Here is a 26,862-nt window from a genome sequence, read left to right as displayed (position 1 = left end):
AAATAAAGAATAGTAACAACAGAGGGTGGAATTACAAGGAAAGGTTCACTGCATTTTGAAGGGGTTCCAAGAAGCTGAGGTAAGGATGGAGAGCATTCCAGACATGGAGAAGAGTCTGTGCAAGGAGTGGGAGATGGATATGAACTCAAAGAACTGCAAGTGGACACACATAAATGCACGCACACGCATGCACACACGCACATGCACACACATCTTCCAGCATGACTAGGAAGGACCACACATTCAGGCGAGCACCATAAAATAATAATAGCAATCCATATTGTGGAAACTTTAAATACAAAATTGGTTTTATATTTTATTTATTAAGAGACAAAAAGAGAGAATGAAGATTTTTGACTCCTGCCCCCTCTTTGGAGAAAGGATAGAAGTGGGAGTGAAACATTTTGCCACAAGCAAGGCTTCTGTCCTCTGCAATGTCCTATAGCCTTTGTGTGACTAAAAATCTCATAGAGGTCCTAGAGAATAGCTAGCTTGGGTTCAGGTAGGGAAGAGCCCAGGATCTATCTGTAGCCAAGAAGACTCCAACAGAGTCTCAGTTCCGAGCTCTTGGATTGGAGGGCCCCATTTTTTTTTTTGCTGTTACAAGATCAATGATTCTCATAATCCAGGGACTAGACGGGCAGCTGGAGTGTTTGTTGGTGCCCTGGCCTGAGCCTGAGCCTGAGTCACAGACTGGATTCTATGGCTGATGATTTTCCTTTGTGAAGAGGTATTTCTTCTGAAAATATGGTTTTAAGTCAAACATCAGTATTCTTTCCTAGGACTTTGTTTCTGGGAGATGACCTTGGAGTTCTGAAATAATGTTGCTAAGATCAAATGGCAATGGCATCTCAGGATCCTCATCTTCCCAATATGGCCAGCAAATTGGTCTCTGGTCCTCTGGTAAATTTTGGGCGATTCGGGATTGGCATCTAGAAGAATGAAAACAGGTCATTATTTATCAATGGTAAGCAATTCCCTAAAAATTCAAATCTAGGGGACTCTCAGAGGGTGATTAAAATCTGAATGTTTCTAAAATGCTAATCAATGAGGAGGAGGATGAAGAAGATGAAAAATGAAGTAATTGTTCCCCATGCTGGAAGGAAGTTGGTCTGTGATTAGGAAGAATTGTTCACTTACATTGATAGTCCTTCCTTTTCACCATCCAGATTTGTGTTATCTAGAGGGATGTCCCAGAAATCCAATCACAAAGAATATTTAGTTTCACGGCCTTTTTTTTTATTATAGTGAATTATTTTTTCATTATCTCAACTGTTATTTAAAGTGTATGATTAAACCATTATCAGATTTAAATGTTTGTGGGATTTCAATGTATTACTAGATTACTGAGAAAGATTAAACTGAATTTACTGCACTAAGGGTCCAAGGATAGATTAAACAATATAACAGATCAGGATTGACTTTGTAGATTTTAGAGATTTGCACATGTATCCTTCTGCTTCGCTCTGAAAAAGGCACTCCAAGGAGAGACCATTTTATAAGGATGTATGCAAATAGAGGTTAATAATCATTTCCACTGATGAATAGGTGGGGAAAACTTTAACAAAATTAAATTAAGAGGCTAGCGAAGACTTAGTCTCTAGGGAAAACACTTAAATCACAGTTTTTATTAAATGGATTATTCATCAATACTAGAGGAGTTAATTATCATATGCAACTAAATTACAGACTTGCAGGAGAAAAGTTGGGACACCACTACACCTTGGCAGACTCCCATCACACCAAGAGAAGATTATTTATAGATAACCCGGGAATACCCAATAGCTTTGAGCTGTGCTTGTCTATAAAATGGGGTATGAGTATCTTGTTCTATCTATCTTATGGAGTTGTAATGAGGAGTGAATGGGATACTATGTGGTGAAATGCTTTGAAAATCTAAAAGCCCTATATAAATGCCCTGTGACATTACAATGACTGTTTTAGGGTAAAATGGAACAGTGGGAAGTCAGAGAGTACTTTTATACCTTATATAAAACTCAATTATTCAGTATAGTTAAAGCAGTGCTAGTCAGGGTCAGAGGCAGTGGATAAAGCACCAGCCTTGGAGTCAAGAGGATCTGAGTTCAAAACTGGCTTCAGACTCTAGCTGTGTGACTCTGGACCCCTATTTGACTCATTTTCCTTATCTGTAAAATGAGCTAGAGAAGGAAATGGCAAACCACCCCAGTATCTTTGCCAAGAAAAATCCCAAATGGGGTCCTGAAGAGTTGAGCACAACTGAAAAACAAACTGGAGAAAGAAACAGACAGTTCTCTTATCCTTCCCAATATGTAATGTGGACATAAGAAATGTGGATCTTGGAAGTCCATCTGGAAAAGTCATACGGCAATCTCCCCCCTTCTTTCTTTCTCTCTCTCTCTCTTTCAATCAATAAGCAAGTGGTCACAGCCAACATTATTTGTCTTCTGGCCATGTAGGATGGACTATAAAGAGATCAAAGTACATAACATCCTGGCCCCATTTGGAAGACTGCTGTAGGGGAAAGATGCCTTCTTCTCTGGGGAATTATTAATGGCACGGGGCCCCCACGGGAAAATATACTTCAACTTTACACCTATTTTTGCGGGTGGTTAATTGCCACACCAGCATCTTGTGCACTCCATCCATCGTACATTACAGCACAAGGACAGTATTAACACATAACATTCCAATATATCTTCAGCTCTCCGCATCAGGCCCTGATAATAGCATCTGTTAACATGTACTAAGTACTATTATGTAGCACATCACTTCATAAATAATAAGATTAGCTGACCTCGGGGGCCCCGAGAAGAGTAATGTGTTTAAATGTTCTCATTATTTATTTAAAACAAGAATTAAAGCAACAGAAGCTACTTTTGACAATCCTCTTAGCATAAATATTAAACTGTTTGCATTGATAAGCCACACTGTACAGAGGAACAGGATTTGTTTTGCAGACTGCTCCATAATAGGTGTTTCAGAAAATGCAGCTTGCTGTCTGAGTTCTGAGAGGTGCTTAGCTGATTGTCTCATCATTGTTGCGAAGACATTTTCTAAATTACATGAAAGGAACATGAGGAAAAATTAATATTCAAGGGAAGCTGCAACTAATTACAACAGAACTCAGCAAGGCTTTCAAATCATGCTTTATTTCTGTCTCAGTACCAAACAGTATGCTCAATTTGCTGGGGAGGGTAAGATATTCCAAATTGAGCATTTCCATCTAAAAGTGGATAAATTAACCGTGTACACATTATTTTTGCTGGCAGATTGAAGAGCTGTGATAGTGAGGATCCACTAAGAATATTATGAAGCATGTAAAAGTCAATTAAAAAATTCATTCTCACTTTGAATTTAAAATGGAAAGTGTTTTTTTTTCCCATTTTAAAAACATATCAAAAGTATTAAAGTCTGCAAAGGAGGCATATTTGGTGGCATCCTTTCTTTCTCCTTATTTTTGGTTCCACGTTGTCATCCATTGCATTTGGCTTTGTATTTGAGAGTTGGTATTTGGCATTTGCATTTTGCTAAAACTGGGAATTTCTGCCCCTTAAAAATAGAACTATCAAGTCTGTTCCTGACTCATAGCTTCCATGGTTTCTCCCGCTGCTATTCCCAGAAAAGGGAAATGGTTCCAAAAGATTAGCTGTCACCTGGTTCACTGTGAGTTAGGCTGTCATAAAGCCTATCTTCTTGCTCTGGGGCAGACCTAGGATAGGGTTGTTTATCCCACTGGTTTTATTTGAACCAGCAGTAGGATCCAGTTTTCCTTCTTGTTGGAAGAGTTTTTCTTTTTGTCTTTTGAGTACCACAACTCTGAACTCTCAGATCTCTCTTATGAGTTCTTTCTTAAATGCTAAGAAGGTAGCACTAATTTCTTGGTACGGATTAGAATCTACAGTGTACTCCATGCTTGGCGTGCTATATTTATCAATAAGAAATTGACCTCCAAGATGCCAGTTGACAGCCACTCTTATCCGAAATAAGGCTGTCTGATTATTTAACTCCATACCAGACAATGGAACAGAGGTGAAAAGAGGAAGTGTGTCCAGAAACAAGTTTTAATCATGCTGGCAGGGTTGTAGAGAAATAGGGACATTAACTTATTGCTGATTGGACTTGTAAAACTTGGAGAAATTTCTGGAGCTCAATCTGGCAGGACACAGTAAAAATTATAAAATTATAAATTTTACCCAATAATCATCCAATAACTGCATTGTTGGAAATATTCACTGAAAGTGTTATTTAAAAAGACAAAAAGAATTGTCTGTTTAAGGATTTTCATTAACAGCATTTTTATGACAAAGTCCCTCAAAGTTGGAATCAATTTAAATGTGCAATAATAATAGCTAAATAAATTGTGGTACATAAATGTCAAACAATACTATAATGTAATTAAAAATTTAGAAGGATGAGGAACATAACAAAAATATGGTAAGACGAGACAAAGGTCTGGTGAATATTGGTCTTGTCTCATGGCTCTTTTCTCTCCTTTTCTCTCTCTTATAAGTTTTTTGGCTAGGCAAATGCTGGTTCTATGCCCCCACTCTAATAGAGTAATAACATTGAAAACAACAATGATAAGATAATGGAAGCTCAATGTAGTGCTTTAATTTTTAATTATTTATTATATATACAATTAAAATAATCAGGAAAAAGAAAGAATACTTCCTATAAAACAGTTCTGTGAGGAAAGGACTAAAAGTACTATGACCCCTATTTTACAGATGAAGACACTGAGGCTCTCAATGCTCATTCAGGATCACAAAACTAATGAGTGTCAGGGCTGGGACATCCCTAGGGGCTGGAGAGTATGTGCCCAGAGATGGAATGAAAACGCATACATTTTTCTGGTTTGGGCAAATTTCCTGTCAAGATATATGATACATGTTAGATAGTTCATTTAGTTTCCAAATCGATATTTGGATAAAAGTAAACAAAAGGTAATTTTGAGAGCCAGAAGACCTCTCTAAAGGAGTTGCTGCAAATTCCCTTATTCTAGGCCATTAAGTATTTTTTCCATAGCTTCATCTTTTTTTTTTTAACCCTTACCTTCTGTCTTAGAATCAATGTGAGGATATGTGAAGGAACCTAAAAGACAAATTAGGCCCATTGAGGAAAAGCAGACATAAAGATATACTTATGAGTTTGCCTGAGATTCCATGGCAGGGGCAGGATTTCAAAATAGCATCTCAAAAAGTATTGTCTTTTATGGCTGCTTTTCCTCAGTGGATCCAATTTGTCTTTCGTTTCCTTCACGTATCCTCACCAATCAATATTAAATATTGGTTCCAAGGCAAAAGAGAAGTAAAGGATAAGGCAATTAGGATTAAGTGTTTTGCCCTGAGTTGTCTGGCTGGGCAGTGTCTGAGGCCACATTTGAACTCGGGACCTCCTGTTACTAATCCGGGCTCTCCATCCACTGAGCTACCAGCTGCCTCCCTGGCATAGCTCCTTGCTGCTCCTCACCAGGGAAATTGTTTAGTGACATCAGATCAATTCAATCCAATAAACATTTATTAAATGCTCATCATGAGGTTAGGCACTGAGCTAAACATTATAAAGGAATAGACAGGAAAAAGGGGGAAAAATTGGGTCCAGGAGCTTACAATGTATTGGAAAAAACAAAACAAAACACTGGATTTCACGTCAAAGGACACCACCTCTGTGCCTCTGGACTTAACTTGCCCTGTCCTCAGTCTCCCAATCTCTGAAAGGAAGAGATCCTTCTTGGAGGCATGCTAAGGCCCTTTCCAGCTCTCACTAACCAGAAGCCCATTTCCCCATCTGAAATATGGCACCTCTGAATCAACCGCGTCATTGTTTCCTTCCAAATCGCTTCCCCTCCCAAAGAGCAAGCCCTTCTCAGATGGGGAGGGTCACTGGCCTATTTTGGGAATTCCTGGCAAGACTCAAACGCAATGAAATATAATAAGGATACTGGAGAATGTAGTTCATATTTTATTGCATTTTAATAACAAAAGCTCATATTTGTCACGTGTTTAAAGTATTTCTCTGTACTCCACCATTCTCCAGAGAGACCTAGGGCAGGCTGGAATGCCAGACTCCCTGGAAAAGGTAGGATTTTAAAGAGTATCTGAGGTTCCCAAACGGTAGTGCACTCTTGAGAGGCCGTACCAGCTGAATGCTAGTCAAGTGAACACAGTGCAACGTGTTAATGTCCCCATTTTGCAGAGAAGGAAATGGTTTCAGAGAGGCTGAGGGTTTTACACCCCAGACAAGAGCCCCAGCTCTTGTCTTTGTACATAGGCAGAGGCCTCTGTCTTTCCCACCTTCTTCTCTACGTCCCTCAACTCAGAAGTGTCTGGATCCTAGGCTAACCCAAGACTGTGCTTAATCCATCGCCTCCGAGCCCCTTAATTACTAAATGAAGAGTCCTCCCCTAATGCCTTAGTGACATAACACTAAACCACCAAATGGCCTCCCCTAACCTGGCGGCCAGATAGTCTGCCCAGAGTCCGTCCCCAAGCAGGTATAACTCCCGGACCCTGACCTCCCTCTCCTCCTCCAGCCCATTCCCCCAGGGTCGCACTTCCATTTGGACCATTGGGGTTTCAGCTACATTAGTGGATGTTGGTCATGATGCTAAAATTAACCACTTTAGCTAAAGTGTGTGTTAATTATGGGTATGCAAGCAGTCAATAAAAGGTTAATGCAAGAGTCAAAGGATAAATTTCTCTCTGTATTGCATCACTCTACAGACTAAATGACTAACATTATGCTTTGTGTTTTTAATCAATAGGTTTTACAGTAATGTGTGAGGCATTGATTTAAAAAAAAACACACAGAGTATTCTCTGTCCCTAAATTTTGCAACCAATAAGGAAGGAGTAATGGTTTAATTACATTTATTGAAATGGCAAGAAAACAGATTCGCATCAAGTGCTGACTGGCTCAAGAACGTGCCTGCATGCATGCTTAAAAGACAAAACCCAAACATAACCCAAGTCCTTAACTGAGAGGTGTTCCTGAGAAACCAACGGAGTGAGGTTAAAGGAAGGAAGGTATCTAGTGGTGTGCTTGTCAGTATTTAACAACCAGATCTCAAAGGGGAAAAAAATGTAGCCATGACACAGTTTTAAGTCAAATCTACATGAACATTTTCTCCATCACTTTCTTCAGTCTAAAGAATCTAAAAAATAGTAAATCAAACCCTGATTTGTAGCATTTACCTATTTCTGAGACAATGAAAGTCTGGTCATTAGTGGATCCTGTTGGAGTTAGCTCCAGCATAGCCCTGAAATTATTCCATAAATTATGGGGAGAAGTTGGCCATAACTTGGAATAGGGAATCTCACTTTTGTATGGTGCTTATGCTTTTTTCAAAGCACTTTGAAAACTATTCTCTTGCTCTGACAGCAAACATTTTTAAGTGTCTACTGTGTACAAAGCACTGAGCAGTCATTGGAGGAGATAAGAAACTAGGTAAGATTAGAGGACTTCTAAGGTCTTTCTCAGCTCTAAACCTAGGATCTTCTGATTCTGCCCTTGTGGAGCCTGCAGTCTAGCACATTTAATGTTCATCTATCCTGTGAAAAAGTAGAGGAAGTGTAAGTATCCATTTTATAGACCAAGAACTACGATGTAGTAATGTTAAAGGATTTGTCTCAAAGAATAAAGTGAAAGACACAGGACTAGGTTTCAACATGTAACTCCCAGAAAGTCGTAGTCATTGTCGTCTTCTTCATCATCGTCTTCTTATTCTTCCCTTTCCACTTCTTCCTCTTCCCCTTCTTCTTCTTCCCCTTTCCCTTCCTCCTCCTCTTCTTCTTCCTCTTCCCCTTCTTCTTCCTCTTCTTTTTTCTTCTACTTCCTCTTCTTCTTCCTCTTCTTCTTCCCCTTCCCCTTCTTCTTTCTTCTTCTTTTCTTCTGATATATTATTATATATTATAAAGAAATAATAAATTATATATAATTATAATAAAATATAATATATAATTATCTTATATTTATTTTATTAAATTTATATTATATTTTAAGTTATTATTGATATATTAATCAATACTAAGTATTAGTTCCAAGGCAGAAGAGTGCTAAGAGCTAGGCAATGGGGATTAAGTGACTTGCCCAGAGTCACACAGCTAGGAATTATCTGAGGCCAGATTTGAACCCAGATCTTCTGTCTCTAGGTCTGCCTCTCCATTCTCTGAGCACCCAGCTGCCCCCATAATTTCAGTACTTTTGAAAATAGTCAGTCACTTGATATATATATATATATATATATCCGAAATAGTCCCTTTTAATATATAAGGAAACTGAGGCACAGATTGATAAACAACTTTATCACAATGACATACTGAGTCTAATTATAGGGATCTTAATTCTGTTTACAGTCAAGATAGATAAAGGGGAAAAAAAAGGAAAGAAGATAGAAAAACAAAAGTAGATAGACAGATATATGTACTTGCCCTATGCTATTGCACTTGTGTGGGGCAGCTAGGTGGTGCCAGGCCCAGAGAGTGATGGGCCTAGAGTCTACTGATCTAAGTTCGAATCTGGACTCAAACATATACCAGCTGTGTGACCCTGGGCAAGTCATTTAACCCCAGCGGCTTCATATTCCTCATCTGTAAGTGAGCTGGAGAAGGAAATGGCAAACTGCTCCAGTATTGTTGCCAAGAAAACTCCAAATGGTGTCATGACACAAGTGAACAACAATAAGCCATCCATCCTCCCTTTCAGGGCCTCTTTGTGATAAATGGTGCGCTAGTGCAATTGAATGGGACAATCAATCAACAAACACTTTCTGCATGCCAAGTGCTGTGTTAGTCAAATTGGTAAGTGGAGGAAGAATGAAGCAAAAATGTACAATGAGGGGAGCTGATTTGGAGTGAGAGGACTGGGGTTCGAAACTTGACTCTGCCGTTTATTCTCTCTGTGACCTTGGTCAAGTCGCTTGACTCCTCTGAGTCTTAGTTTTACTCCTCTGTAGTTAGTTGATCTATAGCAGAAGAATCAAACCCAAATAGAAATGGATCCCCACAGGACAAATATTGACACCCCCCCCATTAATATTCTCTATATCATATCTTTATTTATTTTGCTAAATCTTTCCCAATTACATTTCAGTCTGGATCAGGCTGTATTCTGTGAGGTTTGATCTAGATAATTTCTAGATAACATCTAATCTAGATAATTTCTTAGGTCTCGAGTTCTTAACTCATGATCTTATCATCCCCAAAATAGTCTCTGTCCTCAAGAATCTTGTAGTCCAACAGGATGAGGATGGGGACCCACATCTAATTCCAACAGACATTTCTCAAGCATCTGTTATGAAAAGGTATTGGGATACATGCTAGAGATACAGAGATGAAAAAATAACACGGTAGTATAACGGACTAAACATTCAACTGAGAGCCTCAATGGCATTAGATAGCTTCATACAGTGGACTGGTCTTGGAGTCAGACTTGCCCTTGGAGACACCTTCTTATCCGATATTCTCATCTCATTTGAACTTGAAAGCATCTATGATCCTGTCCAGTTCTCAATCTACGATCTTATGGCTCTTGCCTGACCAGGGCTCACAGAATCTTGAAACCCAAGAGCTGGAAAGGTCGGTGCAAGACAGCTAGCCCAGCCTGTATCAGACTAGGGATCCCAGTGACAAGATCATATATTATTAAGAGATGTGTATTTTTAAAACTAATGTCTTGAAGAATTTCAATCTTGCCTTGGTTAATTTTTTCATCTTTCTGGCTTGTCTCCTCAGCTGGACTGTTAGCTTGAGGGCAGGGATTACTATTTCACACTTTGGATTGTCTTATGGCATCAAGCAAAGTGATTTGAACATATTAACTGCTCAATGAATATCTGTTGTGGGGGGGATTAGTGAGAGGAGCTAAGGGAAGTCCTGAACTTGTCAATGACTGATTGAACCTGTCTTCATTGCATCCTGGCAAAAACCAATGAGGGGAAAGCCCCCTAATCATTACCTGACAAATATGATAAAAACACAGTATATAAACTGACTCCTGCATGATTCTTCAGGTTTACAGGGACATTTCCAATAGCCAATGCAGCCAAAAATACCCCCCACTGATCACAACCTCGCCATACACTTCACTAAACCAATAATGTTTCATGTTCTATCTGGAGCAATGAGTTTTTTTTTAGACCCTTCATCAAAAAGCTTTTTATTTTATTTTTTAAGCATTGTTTTATTTGGTCATTTCCAAACATTATTCATTGGACACAAAGATCATTTTCTTTTCTTCCCCCCTCCTCCCACCACCTCTCCCATAGCCGACGCGCGATTTCACTGGGTATCACATGTGTTCTTGATTCAAACCCATTTCCATGTTGTTGGTATCTGCATTAGAGTGTTCATTTAGAGTCTCTCCTCAGTCATATCCCCTCCACCCCTGTAGTTAAGCAGTTGCTTTTCATCGGTGTTTTTACTCCCACAGTTTATCCTCTGCTTGTGGATGGTGTTTTTTAGATCCCTGCAGATTGTTCAGGGACATTGCATTGACACTAATGGAGAAGTCCATCACCTTCGATTGTACCATAGTGTATCAGTCTCTGTGTACAATGTTTTCCTGGTTCTGCTCCTTTCGCTCTGCATCACTTCCTGGAGGTTGTTCCAGTCTCCATGGAATTCCTCCACTTTATTACTCCTTTGAGCACAATAGTATTCCATCACCAACATATACCACAATTTGTTCAGCCATTCCCCAACCAAAGGGCATTCCCTCATTTTCCAATTTTTGGCCACCACAAAGAGCACAGCTATGAATATTCTTATACAAGTCTTTTTCCTAATTATCTCTTTGGGGTACAAACCTAGCAGTGGAGCAAGGGTTTTTAGCTTTTTTTTTTTTGGTGCTGGACCCCTTTTCTCAGTCTGTTGACACAGACTCTGTCTCAGAATAAAATCTTTAAGTGCACAAAATAAAATATATGGGATTATATAGAAACTCAGTGGTATTGAAATAAAAATGTGATTTTTTTTCTCCATTCAAGTTCACAGATCCTCTGGAATCTATGCACAGACCCTTCTTGGTCTTAACCTTCAGATTATGAACTCCTGATTTAGACTAATCTTTTTATTGTTCAAATAACCAATCAACCAAAAAGCATTTATGTGCCAGATACTGCACTGAGGTCTAGGATACAAAGATAGGTAAAAATTGTTCCCATCTGGAAGGAGTTTACATTCTAATGGGGAAGACAACACATAAACAATGAGGTACACACAAGATATGTACAGAGTAGATGGGAGGCAGTCTGAGAGGGGAAGAGATGAACATCTGGACCAGTAAAGACCTCCTGAAATAGGGAAACTAAGAGGTGGAGGTGAGAAAAGATTCCAGGGATGGGGGCAGCCAGTGCAAAGACACAGAGATTGGTGATGGGAGTGTCATGTATGAGGACCTGCAAGTAGGTGAATGTACCTGGAATGTAGAGTATATGGAAATAAGAGTGAGCCATGGAAGCCTCATGGAGCAGGGCAGTGACAGAAATATCACTTTGGTAGTTGAATGATGGACAAAATGGAGCAGGGAGAGAATTGAAACACTGAGACCAATTAGAAATAGTCCAGGGGAGGGGATGGGGCCTGAACTAAGGCTGTGGCTATGTAAGTTGAGAAAGGGACATAGATGAGAGATAATGAGAAGATAGAAAGGACAAGATTTTGTGACAATTTTTATATATGAGAAAGAGGAAGGAATCAAGGATGATAAGTGTTGAGTGTGAGTAACTAGAAGAATTATATTACCTTTAAAAACAATAGAGACATTTGGAAAAGGGGAAGGATTTGAGAAAAGGTCACGAGTTCTGTTTTGGACATGCTGAGCTTGAGATGTTTGGGGACATTCAATTCTATATGTCCAAAGGGCGTGGTGTGTGAAGAACTGAACTTGGGGGAGAGACTATGGTAGATCCTTTGTATTGAGATGATAATAGCGGGAGCTGATGAGACAGCATGGAGTTGGAGAAGCCCAGGACAGAGCCTTGGAGGACACACAAGGCTAGTGGTCATGACATGGGCAAGGAACCAGCAAAGAAGGGACATACAAGGTTAGCAAGCATGGCATGGAATGAAAATCAGTTCAAGGAAAAGTTTGGCATAGGAAAACCAGGAGAGAGCAGAGTCATGGCAGCCTAAAGAAGAGAGATTCCTAGAGAAACAGGTGATCTCTACTGTCAGATACTAAGAAAGGCTCAAGAAGAATAAGGTCTAAGAAAAGGCCATTGGATTTGACAGTTTAAAGTTCATCAGTCAATTTGGAGAAGGAAATTTTGTTTGAATGATGAGGCTGAAAGCCAGATTGCAAAGGGTTTAAAAGAGAGTGAGAATAGAGGAGGAAGGAGAGGCGCTGAATGTATTTATTTGAGAAGGGAAGAATATGATGCTTAGTGAGAATGTTAGGGTCAAGAGTGGACTTTTAAAGATGATAGAAACATAAGTGTGTTAGGCACCAAGGAAGGAGCCAGTAGAGAGGGAAAGAACAAAGATAAGAGGAGGAAGAGGATCTGCTGAAGAATGGGGAGAAGGTGGAATCAAGGTACATGAAGAAAGGTTGATTTGGCAAAGAGTAGGGTCACCTTTCTGTCAAGACTAGAGTGGAGGAAAGAAATAGTGGAAGAAGATTTCTGAATGATGTGAGATTAGGAGGAGGGAGGGAGAAAGGATTGCTAGGTACAAATAGCCTCAGTTTTAAAAAAATAAGTATGAGATGAATAATATAGCTAAGAGAGTAGAGGGAAGAAATACTCCTTTTATTAAAACTTATCTACATCCCATTCCTTTAAGGCCCTGATTTCTGCTGGAAGACAAAGGGTAGTAATGGACTATTAATCATATAAGATAGTCCCAGTTAACATTAGGCAATTAATGAATTACTGTATCCCCCCTCCCTACCCATATAACAATGGCTTAACCTTGTTAAAAACGAACATTTTTTTTTCTCAAAAAGTTTGTAAAGGAATGGCAAGTGACAAATCTTGATAAATGACTTCCCAGATTTCACATAATGAAGCAGGCAGTGGTGGGGTAGAAAGAATATTGATTTTGGAGTTGTAATAGTAATTGGAAGAGATTTTAAAGGTCACTGAGCATAACCTCTCATTTCATAGATGAGGAAACTGAGGCAAAGAGAAATGACTTGTCCAGGGTCACACAGCTAGTTAAAAGGGTCTGAGGTGAGACTCAAACCTATGCCCTCCTGGCTCCAATGCCAGCACTCTATTCCTTATACTACATTGCCCAGGTCTGAATCCTATTGTTGCTTTTTGAGCCAGGCTTGCCCCCTTCCTGGGTCTCAGTTTCCTCACCTGTAAAGTGAGGGTCTAGTACTCAGTGACCTCTAAGATCTCTTTCAAATCTAAATCCTGTGACCCTCACTAGGAGGCTGCTTACTTTTCCTGTCTGAGGGCTGGCCCCAAGGATAGGCCTCATTAGATTCTTCTCCCTGCTTCAGGAGCTTGGCTTGCTACTGGAGCCATTTAATACGTGAAAAATGTATGGCCTGCCACTGGGGTTTAAGACCACTGGGTAGAAGGCTGAGAACAATTTTATACACAAGTCCATTTGTCGGCTTGTCAGTTACATAACAATGGTGATGAATGGGCCACTCTGACATCTGAACATTTAGGAGCTGCTGACCTCTGATCTGCAGTCACATGAGAGGGTCACCTGAAACTTGCCCGGCTTCTCCCTGCCTATAGGTAACAATACAAAGGTCAAGCAGGCTGGATGATTCTATGCACTATGTCTGGGGCAGCTCACTTATAAGCTTCAGGGTATGGCGTGTTGGATTCCCCAGCACACAAAGCTGTGGAACTACTGCAGAAATTTGCTCAACAAAAGATATACGATTTCAAAGGAGTCTAAAGTAACTTTCCTTGCAATTGAATAGAATGAGCTCATTATTTTTAAAGGACAACAATGAAAACAAACACTTTGCAGGAAAATATATTCTGCTAGTGGCTCTGCTGTTGGGAGGGCACATCTACAGGCGTGTGACTTAATGAGTGATATTAATGCGATGCTTTCAACATGGCAGAAGGTCCAATTTGATGCAATTACTGGAACAAAATCCCCACTGTGTGGTATCAAGCCCTCCTTTCAGCCATGGAATATCCTGCCCCCTCTGCTCCCATCAGTCAGGGCCCCCATCAAGGATCACAGCATCACTCACTGAGCAGGGATTACTTACTCTCAAAGAAAGTTAACCCTTTGCAAACTTCACAGGTTCCCGATTTCCTAGGACAGCAGTGTAGTTTAATGGCAAGAATAGGACATTAAGAAGGTAACAAGATCTAAGGTTCAAATCCAGATTCTACCACTTCCTGGAATCATAGATGAGTTAAATAATCCCTCTGACTCCTCTTATTTAGAAAATGAGTGAATTAGATAAGATCATTTCTAAGGCTCCTTACAGCTCCAGATCAGATGAATTGAGTTTGTGGAGGCAGGCCCTGAAACTCCCAAAAGACCAAAGGGCAGATATTCATGGTAGGAGTGAATTTTAAAAGGCTCAAAGGGGAGAAATCATACCAGAGAATGTGTGTACTCTCTCTCTCTGTCTCTGTCTCTGTCTCTGTCTCTGTCTCTGTCTCTGTCTCTCTGTCTCTGTCTCTCTCTCTCTCTCTCTCTCTCTCTCTCTGTCTCTCTCTCTCTCTCTCTCTCTCTCTCTCTCTCTCTGTCTCTCTCTCTCTCTCTCTCTGTCTCTGTCTCTCTCTCTGTCTCTTTCTCTCTCTGTCTCTGTCTCTGTCTCTCTCATCTATCAATTTTGGTTAGTCCTAATACAATAGTAGCCACAGATGTAATGTGCATGATTTGATGATAGTGAGCAAAAAAGTCAAGGTGTTACATCAGCTTCAAGTCTATAAATAGTATCTCCTTCAGAAGGGACTTGAGTCTCAGAGGGCAAATTCATAGCCCAATCTTCTGTTTGTCATACAGGCTATTTCACTTCAATTAAAAAAACAATGAATAAATGCTTACCTGGGGCAGTTAGGTGACACAGTGGATAGAGTGTATGGCCTGGAGTCAGGAAGACTCATCTTCATGAGTTCAATTATGGCCTCAGACACTTACTAGCTGTGTAACCCTGAAAAAGTCACATACAGCCTGTTTGCCTCAGTTCCTCCTCTGTAAAATGAGCTAGAGAAGGAAATGGTAAACCATTCCTATATCTTTGCCAAGAAAATCCTAAACGGGGTCATGAGTTGGATATACCTGAACAAAATGCTAAGTGTAAAACATTGTGTTAGGTGCTGGGGATAAAAAGGCACACTTGAAACAGTCCCTGACCTCTAGGAGCTTACATTCTGCTGGGGAGAACAATATAAAAACAAGCATAACAAGGAAAATTGAAGAGGGAGACTTTACTGTTACAAATTTACCTTATTTTTCTGGGTGTTTGCTTGGGACAAGGGAGGATATTGAAGGGGCAGCCAAGTGGCTCAGTGGATAGAGATCCAGGCCCAGAAGTGGGAGGTCCTGGATTCAAATGTAGCCTCAGACACTTCCTAGCTATGTGACCCTGGGCAAGTTAACCCCCATTATCTAGCCCTTGCAGCTCTTTTGCCTAGGAACCAATACACAATATTGATTTTAAGACAGACAGTGAGGCTTTGGTTTTGCTTTTTTTTTTTTTTAACAATAGAAGATGGAAATCAGGGAAGGTTTCACTGAGGAGGTGTCACCTGAATTGACTTTGAAAGAAGAGGATTCTGAGATGCAGCAATGAGGAGGAAGGGGACTGATTACTAAAATGCAGAGGCAGGAAATCTAGATTGATTGTCATCTTTGGGGAACAGAGAGAAGTCAAGTTGGGCTGGAGTATGATTTGTGAAAGGAAGGGAATATGAAATAAGAATGGAAAAAAAAAGTTGAAAGCATATTATAGAGGGCCAGAAATGGGTTAGACAGATTGAAAAGTAAAAAATCAACTGGCAAGTGAAGCATATTTTTGGATAAATCTGAGAAACAGTTAAGACAAGACAAGGCAAAGAACTATAATTTAATGGAAAGGACCAAAGGCCAATTGCTTGCATTTTAAAGCTGATCATGTGGGTTTTTACCTGCTATACAAGTCAGAGCCATTCAGCTATTGGTCTACTATCCTAGACTTTTAGATTTTGAAACAATCCTTTGGCTCACTTAATTAACTTTTAGGTGCCAAATAACACGTGAGTATTTCAGCTTCATTTAGGAAATCCACACTCCCTAATGCCTGTAGAGTACTATCCCTCAGTTCTGTTCTCCCCTTTAAAGGAATCCACAACTAGTGCAACAGCATCCAAAACACAGAGGACAAAGCCACCAGCCAACCACATAATCAGAGGAAACCCAAAATCAAAGTGCTATAACAATGATGATCTCATTTGGTCCTCACCACAACTGTATGAGATTGATGCTAGGTATATGTACACTTCAAACTTCAAAACAGAATTTGTTTTTATCCATTTTTGGTTCTTGATCACTTAGCAATCTTCCTTCCCTCTCCTCCCCTGGCATCTCTGCATCCCTGTACTTTGAATGAAGATGACAGGCTCCTTTATTGGTGTAAATCAGATCTTAAGACTATAAAGCTCTATGTCCCATCGTATAGTGATAGGTGAACAGTTCTCTTAAGAAATCGAGAACTTGAAACTCTTTAGTGGAACCAAACCATCTCCTCCTTGGGCTCTGAACTTCATTGTCACTGATTCCATTAATGGTTTATTTCTTTTGAATCAGGAGTAGAAGAGAAGAAATAATGCTGAGGTCAGTTCTATATTTCTGAGACCATCTGATGTGTGGTTCTGAACTCAACTAGCTTCCAATTTATGGTTTTTTTTTCCTTCCTGAAGCTGTGGATATTCAAGTAGTTAGGTTAGGAGAGAAGGATGCAGAAAATGGGAATAATATATTCTAAGCCAGACAGAAGATTGAACTTCTCTTCTGCGTAAGCTCTGATGTTGCTTTCCTAGAATGGCTCTGCATAAAAGAGGTGGCAGAAATTGCTCAATAGACCATGAAGCTAATTCTGAAATCCTTCCTTCTGAAGTTATGCCCAAACCTCTAGCCTTGCCACCATAGGCCAAAATGTGTAACTATTCCGAAAGTCAAAGCATGAGGAGGTTGAAAAACAAAGTTATGTTAGGGTTGCAGGGTGGGCTTTCAGGTTTGGCTGTCAATTACAGTAATGAACAAATCAGTCACTATAGCTGCCACTTCTCACTAGGATATCCTCTGTGCCAGGATTCCCAGTCTCTACCCTGCAGAACCCTGAGATTCTGTTACCTGTGAACAGGGCATATATGAGAAAATGCTAATGCCAGTGACATGTTTTTTACCAAAATATTAGACTGTGTGTATTGAAAACTTCCATAGCACCCCATCTAGGATGCTCCTTCAACTGGTAATTATATTTGCAGGTTGGGTCGCCAGTGGTGGCTGTTACCCTGAGCTTTAGTGGTAACTTTGCACCAGGTCTGTACTTCTAATATATAGAACATCATCACTTGTAAATAGGGCTTTTTGAGAAAAATGTCAATACTAGTGATATTTTCCAGGACACATTGTAATAAATACTCTTATGTCAGTATGACAATTTTGCAATTTGAAAGAAGGTTTAATTTCCTCAATTTTGCCATAAAATGTCCCCTAACTGCCTACCTTTTGGGAGTATTCCATATTCCCCAAGCCTCCCAACTAGCATTACAAGATTCTGTAGATCCCAAAGTATGTCATAGCCAAACCAGTTTCAGGAAATGCTGTTCTAGAAGGGACTGAGGAAAAAGTTGTTAACTATTCACTTTGAGCACAGTCTCATTACCATTTTTCCTCATGGTGGTCACAATGGCTTACAGCCCCTCACTTGAGATATTTAAAATTTCAAATCTGTCTTTCTTCTGTTGTCTGGGGGGTTTTCTCATTCTCTAGACACCAACATTTGCTTACAGCATGACCTTGGGAAGGATAAGTAAGCTCAGTTTTCTTATCTGTCAAGCAGAGGACCAGAGAGGATTAAAAATCATACTAGGTGAACACTCCACCTCACAAAGAATGCCCCATGCCACCTAATTGCCACACACTTGGTTCCAGAAGAGAACAGCCACTCGTGTACAGGGAAGGCAGAGAGGCCCGTGTCCTTGCCAGGTGCTAGGGAAGAGGGCTAGAAAGTCGTGCTTGACCCTCGGTAGGAGTGACATTTTCAGGCTTAGTGTGGCTCCTTATTTAATGCTGTCTGATTTCCTGAAACTAAGAAGGTCATCGTGAATCAAAGGACAGCAGCTTGTGCGGAATGTCATTATAGGGGTGTAGGGAAGAAAGAGCTCTATTACAAGTCACCTTTCCAGTTCTCACAAACAAAACTATTAATGGAGAAAGTCAGCCTCTTACTGAGCATTACAGGAGAGAGGTCACCTGGGAAATGACCAGGGCTCAGTGGTTCGTTGGGACCGCATGGCAATGACTTGATTAGCTGATATAACCTCCTGCCCTTGCAGAGGGCCTGTTAGAAGGCCGGATTTCTCTGCAGACTGCTAAGCTGGAATTCACACTTTTCAGAAGAACTATTTGGCAGGCAAGACCAGCTGGGAATTCAGATGGAATATCTGATTGAGGGTTCACTATGATTCCTCTGCAGAGCTAATAGGTTAGCTCAGTGGAGTTTGGATGATTTGGGACATCTTTGGGCTACAAATTTAAAGCACTCCTTAGGTCTAGAGATGAACTTTGAAGGGTCCAATGCTTTGTTGAGGTCAAGGTCTCCGCTTTTGGAGCAATGAAAATACTGGCCTGGGAGTTACAGGGTTTGGGTTGGGGTCTTACTTCTATCACTCACTTACTGTGTCCTCAGGCAGTTAGATGGAGCAGTGGAAAGAGAGAGTGCCAGCCTGGAATCGGGAAGACCCAAGTTTAAATCTGGCCTGAGACATTTACTAGCTGTGTGACTCTGGGTAAGTCATTTAACCTCTGTTTGCCTTGGCTTCTTCATCTGTAAAATGGGGATAACAAGTGAGACAATAATTGTAAAATGCTTAGTACAGTGTCTAGCACATGGTAAGAACTATATAAACATTAACCATTATTATCATTGTTACTATTATGCCCTTTGACAAAGTTTTTTCCTTCCCTGACCTCAGTTTCCTCATCCATGAAACAGGGATAATGTACTAGCAGTACCTCATAGGGTTGTTTCTGGGGGATATGAAAGTCCTTTAAGCTCATTATCAGTGGAAACTATTTATTATTATTGTTAGTCAAGCATTGATTTATTACTTGAGATTGGGGTAGAGGATTTGCAGTCTCCCATTGCCAAGTCATCCATACCTATACTGGCAAATATTGTATACATATAGGGAAACCTGTTTCCAGTATCTATCCTGAAAGACAAAATCAACATCTTTTTTTTTAAACCCTTGCCTTCCTCTTAGAATCAATACTACGTATTGGTTCCAAGGCAGAAGAGTGGTAAGGGCTAGATAATGGGAGTTAAGTGACTTTCCCAGGGTTACATAGCTAGGAAGTGTCTGAGACTAGATTTGAACCTAGGATCTTTCATCTTTGGGCCTGGCTCTCAATGCACTGAGCCACCCAATTGCCCCCAACATCTGCCTTAAGGAAGAATTGTGCCATGTCAATTTTGTTCACATGTACATTTATGTTTTGGTGGGTTGGGAATATTTTCAGACCTTCACACAATAGGGTTGAATCCATGTTTTGTTATAATGATGTTCTATTAAGAAATATCTTCCTTGAACATTCTGTAGTAAAATAGTTGTTTTTTTTACTAAATTGTTTCAGATAATTTTTTGAAGGGGGCAGTAAGGGCAGAGATATTAAAATATTTAAAAATGCTTCTCTTCATTGCTGTTAACAAGGAAATGTCGCTTGATAACTTAATTTGCATAAAATATTTTCGAGTTTTCAGCATACTACAAATATTTTTCAGAATTTACTGGAAAAAGATTCTCTTACAGTCCAAAAATTTTTTTTTTCAAATTTTACACCTTGCAAAAACTCTATTTGCTAGAGGAGCTGAGGTCATGACTCTAGTTAACTCATTCAGTGAATTGTCCTGTGCCTTTAGTTTCATCTGCCTCACCACCAGTCAAGACTCAGGGGATCTCAGCAAGCAGAAAGCAAATCCTCAGCACAGTCAATACAAGGTTTGGTAGCCAGTGAACCAAAAGATTTCCCTTGTACCATGGAGGAGGAATTTTACCAAGAGCAACAGCTTTCCTGCCCTTGTAGAAAGAAGTGCATTTTAAGGATTGAAAAAGAAAGAAGGAACTCATTCTGTATCCTTCAGTTGGCCATCTTACCTCCTGACACAAACCTCTTTCAATATTGAAAGCATTGTAAGTGGCTTGAGTAAGGAAAGAAGAGCCCATTACTATGCTTTTTTAAAACTGAACTTACAAAAAATTTCTTTCATCCTAAATATCTTTTAAAAAAACTGTCAAAGCAACCAAGATGCAAAGTAGAAACAGATGTTTATCCTGAATATACTCCTAGCCAGGGTTTCAAATGGTAACATAATTGCATGCAAAGGGTCCTTTCTTGCTGTCCATTCCAGCTGAGGGCATATTTTCTAAGCCTCTCTGGGCATACTTGCTCAAATAAAATAAGGGCCCCACAATCGGGATCTGGGATGCTCTAAAAGTGTTGGAAGAGATCTTCAGTGCAATCAGACCCTTTCTGCTTTGGGCAGCTGGGTTCACCCACTGAGTGAGGACAAGTGAGGCCAGTGACATTTCAATCTCTGGCCGATGTTGTGGGCCTTCCAGGGAAGGGCATTTGGTTTTGGAAGGGCAGTACATGGGCTCCAAGTGAGAGTGATGTGGGGCACGGGAACACATGTCCACTGCTTTTAGGCACCTTAGTTGCTAAAGGCATTTAACTTTAATTCCATCTGACTTCAATTGTAACCAAATGACTGTAAAAAGGAAGAAGACAACATGCTGTAAATATGAAGAGAGACAGGAAATCATTGAGAATCCTGCCTTTATGAATATTTGATGAAGAAAGGTTAGATCCATAGCTGGTAAATTATAAGAAATTATGTCCATCATGTGACTCTGTCAGCAAAGGTTAATACAAATGGGTTTGGACTTAGTTGAGATGACAACGAGGATTAAAAAAGATTTGTCCTGTCCTCACTGCAATTAGTTTTTCTCCTATTATTAGAGTAACAGAGTTTATCATTAGGATTATGGCAACAGAAACAACTACTCAGTGAAATTATTTTGTTTTCCATGCTATCATGCTATTTTCAGCATAAATTTTTCATCTCTGCTAATCTTGCCCTTAATTGTGTGGTTGCTGTGGGAAGGATTCAATTATTAACTCTTTAGGAACTATAATGCTTTTGCCATCAAATGTGCCTTAATGGCATGCAGACAGGATGAGCAATAACACATTTTTCTAAGCCTGTATAACTGGATCTTATAGCTCATTTAGTACAAGTAAAAAATGGTTTTCTTTGCTAAAGTGAGAGCACTAGTCAAGTGTGAAAGCATCTACAATTGTGTTTAGGATTTTGCCAGAGTTTTTAAAGGCTTGCTGGTGTTTCTACTGCAAACCTTATAGTTCAGGTGTTTATAATTTTTTCTAATCCTTTTAATAATCTGATTTAGACTAAACTTTCTCCACCTTCAAGAATTATAATTTTATTTTTTACTTGTAAATGTAGATGAAGTTGGGTATACTCCAGTCTCAATGTCAGAATGGAAAATGTAATTACCATTACCTATAGTAAGTGTGGAGGCCTTCTACAAACGACACCATAATGTCCATCAATGTAATCTGCCAACATAGGAGAGGGAGAAGTTCTGTAATCTTTTAGGGTGACCCACCACCATCCTTTTTTGTCTGGGATTTCTCCAGTGAAGATGGAGTAGGATGTAGAAGTGTCAAGAAGCTAAGAAAATGAGGTGCTTCATTTTCTGAAAAACATTTGGCCAGTATGAGTTGGGTTATCCAAGAAATGACAACTTGGATTCCAAACTTGCCAAATGACTTCAATCAAGAAGGATCAGTAAAGATTATTAGCCCCAGGATATATTTACAAAGTTGCACCAAAATGGGGCTCAAAATCATATTGAGATGCCAAAGAAAGCACTACCCTCTGCCCATGTCTCCCTACCTTGCAAGTGCTTTCTTGTGCCATCTTATGTGCAAGTGCCATCTTATGAAGACGTTTGTGAATTGATAATCAAAGAAGACATGACGATTTGGATTCCTCTAGGCCAGTGTAGGACAAAGAACAAAGCAGATACTGTTTCTGAAATGGGGAAGGGAGATAACTAAAGAGATTTTTTTAAAATGATCTACAGTCACAAATACAGAATTGGCTGATACAGGAATAGAGACTTCTGAAGTCCTCTGTTCAAGTCAAAGTATTTACTGCATCCAGAGTCAGGTTGAAAGAAGAGATGTCTTGAGAGGGGTTAAATGTGACAGACAAAAGAATAATTGGAATTGTCATGCCTAAGGTCATCTCACTGGCACTGCCTTACTAGAATCCACTGAGAGTTCCCTCTTTCAACAGCAAACCCTCTTCCCATACTGTCATATGAAGGAAGGAAATTTAACACATCAGGGGGCCTGCTGGATTATCAGATCAACTAATCAATACCACTGACAATACTTTTGCCTAAAAGCATGGGGGTGAGCAATAAAGAAGGCACCAAAGCGGAAAGGAACTATGCCAATACATTACCTTAGACCTCTGACTTTTGCAAGGGACCCAAGGGGCATTTGATTTCCCCCCCTTTTTCTGAGTCTTAGAAATTTCTGCCTGAGTTTGAACTGTTTGGAGTTGAGTTGACTTTATCCTTCATCATAACTTGGCCCCAGAAAAAAGAGACTAATGCCACGGTTTAAGCCTCTCAGGAATCATGGCCATTACTCAGGCCATGCCACTAACTCTCTCCCCTTTTGAAGCTATTTTCTCAAGTGGTCCAGATCAGACTTGTGTCAATCTCAGCAGCAGACTCAACGTCACAGGGACTCAGTGGGATACAAATGGCTTCTTCATGTAGTAAGTGAGCTCCCCGAGAATTGAGTCACTTTAGGGGTTCTGTTCTTGTTATATGATGTGTAACTTGTGGCTCTGAAAAGACATTCTGACCCTATCTCAATTCACTGAATTTAATGCTCTAGAAAGCACCCAGATTTCATAAGGGAACTTGAAGCTAACTCTGAAAGACAAGGAGAATGCATTGTTTAAGTCCCAGAGTACACTGGATAGCATTAAGGAGAGGAAGAGCAAATGGTGGTGGTGGGGTGATGATGGGCAATGACCTCCATCAAACCCATGCCAAATGTGACATGGCTCTGGGACCACCTCATGGAATTTCTTTGTGCTGACACAAAGTCCCTACTTTCCAAATATCAAGAATAACCTCATCTTTAAAGAAATGTATAAACACTATCCAAGATCAGCTGGTAAAATCTAGACCATGACTACCATCAGAGAAGAAAATAATTCGTTACTAAGAACTCTAAAGCAGAGAGGAAATGGTAACCCCCGTCCACTGGTAACCCCTCAAATCTATAAAAATCCCAGAGAATTCAATTGTTGTGTTCCCTACTTTAGGGCAAAGGTTGATTTAGCATGTATTTGTCTTGTCCTAAAGAAGCCAGTGGAGTGTCCTTTGTTAAAAAAAGTGACCTTGATAGGCAAAAAGAGAACTTATATGGAAGTGGGACCCCCAAAGTGCACATATGGACCCGTTGCTGGGCTTGCTAACTATGAAGAAATCAGTATTTTCTAAAACTGGCATATTACTGTAGTCTCCCTGGCTGTACTGTAACTATTTCAAGGACTATTAAATTAAACCCTGGAGATGGTTTACTTTAAGATAAAGGGTATGCTTTTTATTGTGCCATCAAAGGAGACCAGAAAACCTGAAGCTTTCAGCTTTAAAGACAACATAATGAGATCAGAGATTTTGCTTGCAAAGAAATTAACTTTCGGTTAATTAATGAAAGTAACCTTAAACAGCGGGCGTGTTGCCAGCAACCAGGACACTATAATAAATGGGAAGGAAATAATGGGCTGCTTTCAAGGGGCTAGGGTGCAGCAGCCTAGAAAAGAAATTTGATCAGGATACTGCTTGTAAATTTGATCTCAAATTCTTAAGATGACCAAATAATAGTCTTATCTGTAATGAAGTCTTTTATGAATGCTTTTTTACCACCCTGCCCCCCCCCCCATAATTTTCTGTTCAATTTAGGTAGCAGATTTAATTAGTTGTTGGTGAAACAGTGGTTATTAAATAAAACCCATAATAAAAATCTAATCTATGGTACATAGACACTGGTGTAACATAATCACAAATTAGAAAAAAATACCTATTTGGGGGCATTAAAAAGAAGGCCATGTTATGGTGTCCATTCTCAATAAGAGGCTAAAACTCAAGAGAAGCATAAAATTACAACTCTATCTTTCTTCTTCAAAGTTTTTTGATGCAAAGAGAGATCATCAGCCAAGATTTGTAAAGTCATCTAGCACAAGAAACAGAATAAAAAATTCCTATGCATCACATTACTTGACTTCTTAATGGGTAAGAGAGGAACTTGAGGGAGAGAATTTGCAACTGAAAATACATTAAAAAGTTAAAATAAAAAATAAAACCTTAAAAATTAATCAAATTTAGCAACCTCCACCATTCCTAAAAAGGACACAACAAAACTACAACAATAATAATAGTTGAGATTTATATAGTGTTTTAAAGTTTGCAAATTACTTTACAGATATTGCATTTGATCTTTACAACTCTATTAGGTAGGTGATCTTTTTATCCCTCTTTTAGAGATGAGCAAACTCAGGTTGAGAGAGGTTAACTGTGACTTTTTCAGGTTTACATGACTAGTCTTTCTGAGGCAGGATTCACACTCAGGTTTCCCCACCCTGACCCCATATCCATTAGGCCACCTAGCTCAAGGCAATCTGGATGCAAATGTAATTTTCCTCCACAGTGATTTATTAGGCAGGCCTTTAGAAAGAGGACACTCACCAGTTATAAGTATATATCTATGGAATCCACTCATAATAGTAATCATCAAGATAAATGAATGTTCATTTATCCAAAAAGGCTTTAGAGACACCAATGGAGAATAATTGAGCCATAACAGATTACTAAAAAGATATTAGTGAGCATTCATCCCTAACCCTGTGAAGTCAATCCGATGGAGGGCCACTCTGATGCTCCCCAAAGTGGTGCTTAGTTTTTATCAGGCAGTGTCCTAGCTTGATTCTATAGCATAAGAGTTTTGGGAGCAGGTTTTATTCACAGAACCTTGGTTTTGTGGGGATGAGGAGTTTCTCTGTGGATCTGTTCCTAAGTGTATAGTGTCTGCAGTAAGATGCACCTTGGAATTTGGGCCCAAACTGTTTGGGGTGATTTGCTTTGTATGGACTTACAGCAGGGAATTCCATGGAGCCCCTTAGAGAATCATGGTCCTAGGTTGAAGAGGTCAAATTCTATTTCCTAAGAGCTACTTTCCTTTAGGATGTAGCAAGTGTCTCGTCCTCACTTAGCGCATCCATGATTACTGCAGTGGATGGATAAGGTGGAAATGATCCTTTGGACTCTCTCTGCTATTACCTAAGACGGGAGGAAATGTCTTTCGTAGTGGGCACTTACAAGCGGGTAGAAAAAGAGAAAGAAGAAGGGTATGACCGAGGGACCGTACTAAACCTTGGCTGACCTAGCACACAGCCTGTAATGCCTATGGAACTCACTCACTGTTGTGTGTCCTTGGCCATGGAGAAGTGGCATCTCGGCATGTTTCTGAGTTGAGAAGGTCACTGTTTAATGCAGCTGGATGTCATGATCATCCAGATTTAATCATCAGGATGGGGTTCCAGTGACTTCCACTGAAGATAAATTTAAATAATAGCCCTTCCTCTCGCGAAAGAAGGAAAGTCCATGGGCTTTGCCCATCTGTTCCACAAGGCTGTTTATTTCAGGCTTGTGATTAGAAGGCTCTTGCCGTTCCTATGCTCTGCATAATCTCTGAACAAAGACACCCTGTCTGCTGCATTTAATGATTTATAGTGCTTGTTATTTTCAGTTCAGACCTGATTCCTCTTTGGAATAGCTAGAGCTGCTCCCAGCCTGGGGACAGGCACAAAGACTGGGTGGCTGAGGCTCATTTACGCACGTTGGCCACTAGAGGAGGCCAGCAAGGGGGCCCTCCGAGGGTGTCATGGGGCCATGGATTATCTCAAATATGAGTCATTATTAGGCCTTTGGTCAAATTTCATTGCTCCAGCTGCTGTGCCAATACCTGTACAGCTGTCCCAGACACACGAAGGCCCAACCCTGGGCTGGGTTAAAGGCGGAAGGGAATGGAAGGGACATGCCACAGGGTGCTTAGAAAATGGGATGGGGCAGGTGTTGAAAAACACCCAGACTATCCATGACAATAATCAAATAACTCCTTTGTGAGGAAAATGTATCATAACTTGTCCTTGCATCTGCTGTAGGGGCTCAGTGACTTTCTCCCTGAAACTCCCTCCTTCCTTGTACATCTATGTAGCCTTGATACCCGCCCCCCCCCCCCCCCAAGCCTGCCAGGACCAAGAGACACTTTTGTTAAAAATTAAAATCCCCTGATTCCCTTCCAGACCCCCAGAGCAAAGGGCAGGGAAACCCAAACCTGGAAGGCAACAGAAAGGAGAGTCAGTCACTGAAGCTTTCCTAAATATTAGCATTATAATTAGGAAACAGGGTTTTGCTCCAATTGTGGGTTTCTCACAACATCCTGCCTTAACAGGATCTTTTGGAACTTGTGACTCCTTCAAGCACGAGTTGTTCTTCCAAAGGGATGTTGACTTTTGTGGTCTATTAAGCAAGCAATACATAAGTCAAAGTATACTCTTCTAGAAGCAGAGCAGTGAC

The 26,862-nt window shown here is 40.1% G+C and overlaps 1 protein-coding gene across 6 annotated transcripts in view; it reads right to left on the bottom strand.

Annotated features, from left to right (window-relative positions):
• Nucleotides 1-290: 290 nt before the first annotated feature.
• Nucleotides 291-26,862, bottom strand: part of FTO (FTO alpha-ketoglutarate dependent dioxygenase) — a 421,101-nt gene continuing 394,529 nt past the window's right edge. For all 6 annotated transcript variants that reach the window (XM_007474863.3, XM_056812325.1, XM_056812324.1 and 3 more), the window contains one exon: nt 291-932. In XM_007474863.3, the coding sequence (XP_007474925.1) occupies nt 779-932 (154 nt within the window). In that variant the 3' untranslated portion in view covers nt 291-778. The remainder of the gene's footprint in view (nt 933-26,862) is intronic.

The sequence above is a fragment of the Monodelphis domestica genome, chromosome 1 (genome assembly GCF_027887165.1).
Source record: "Monodelphis domestica isolate mMonDom1 chromosome 1, mMonDom1.pri, whole genome shotgun sequence".
In the NCBI taxonomy this organism is placed as follows: domain Eukaryota; kingdom Metazoa; phylum Chordata; class Mammalia; order Didelphimorphia; family Didelphidae; genus Monodelphis; species Monodelphis domestica.
This window is presented reverse-complemented; position numbering and strand designations above follow the sequence as displayed.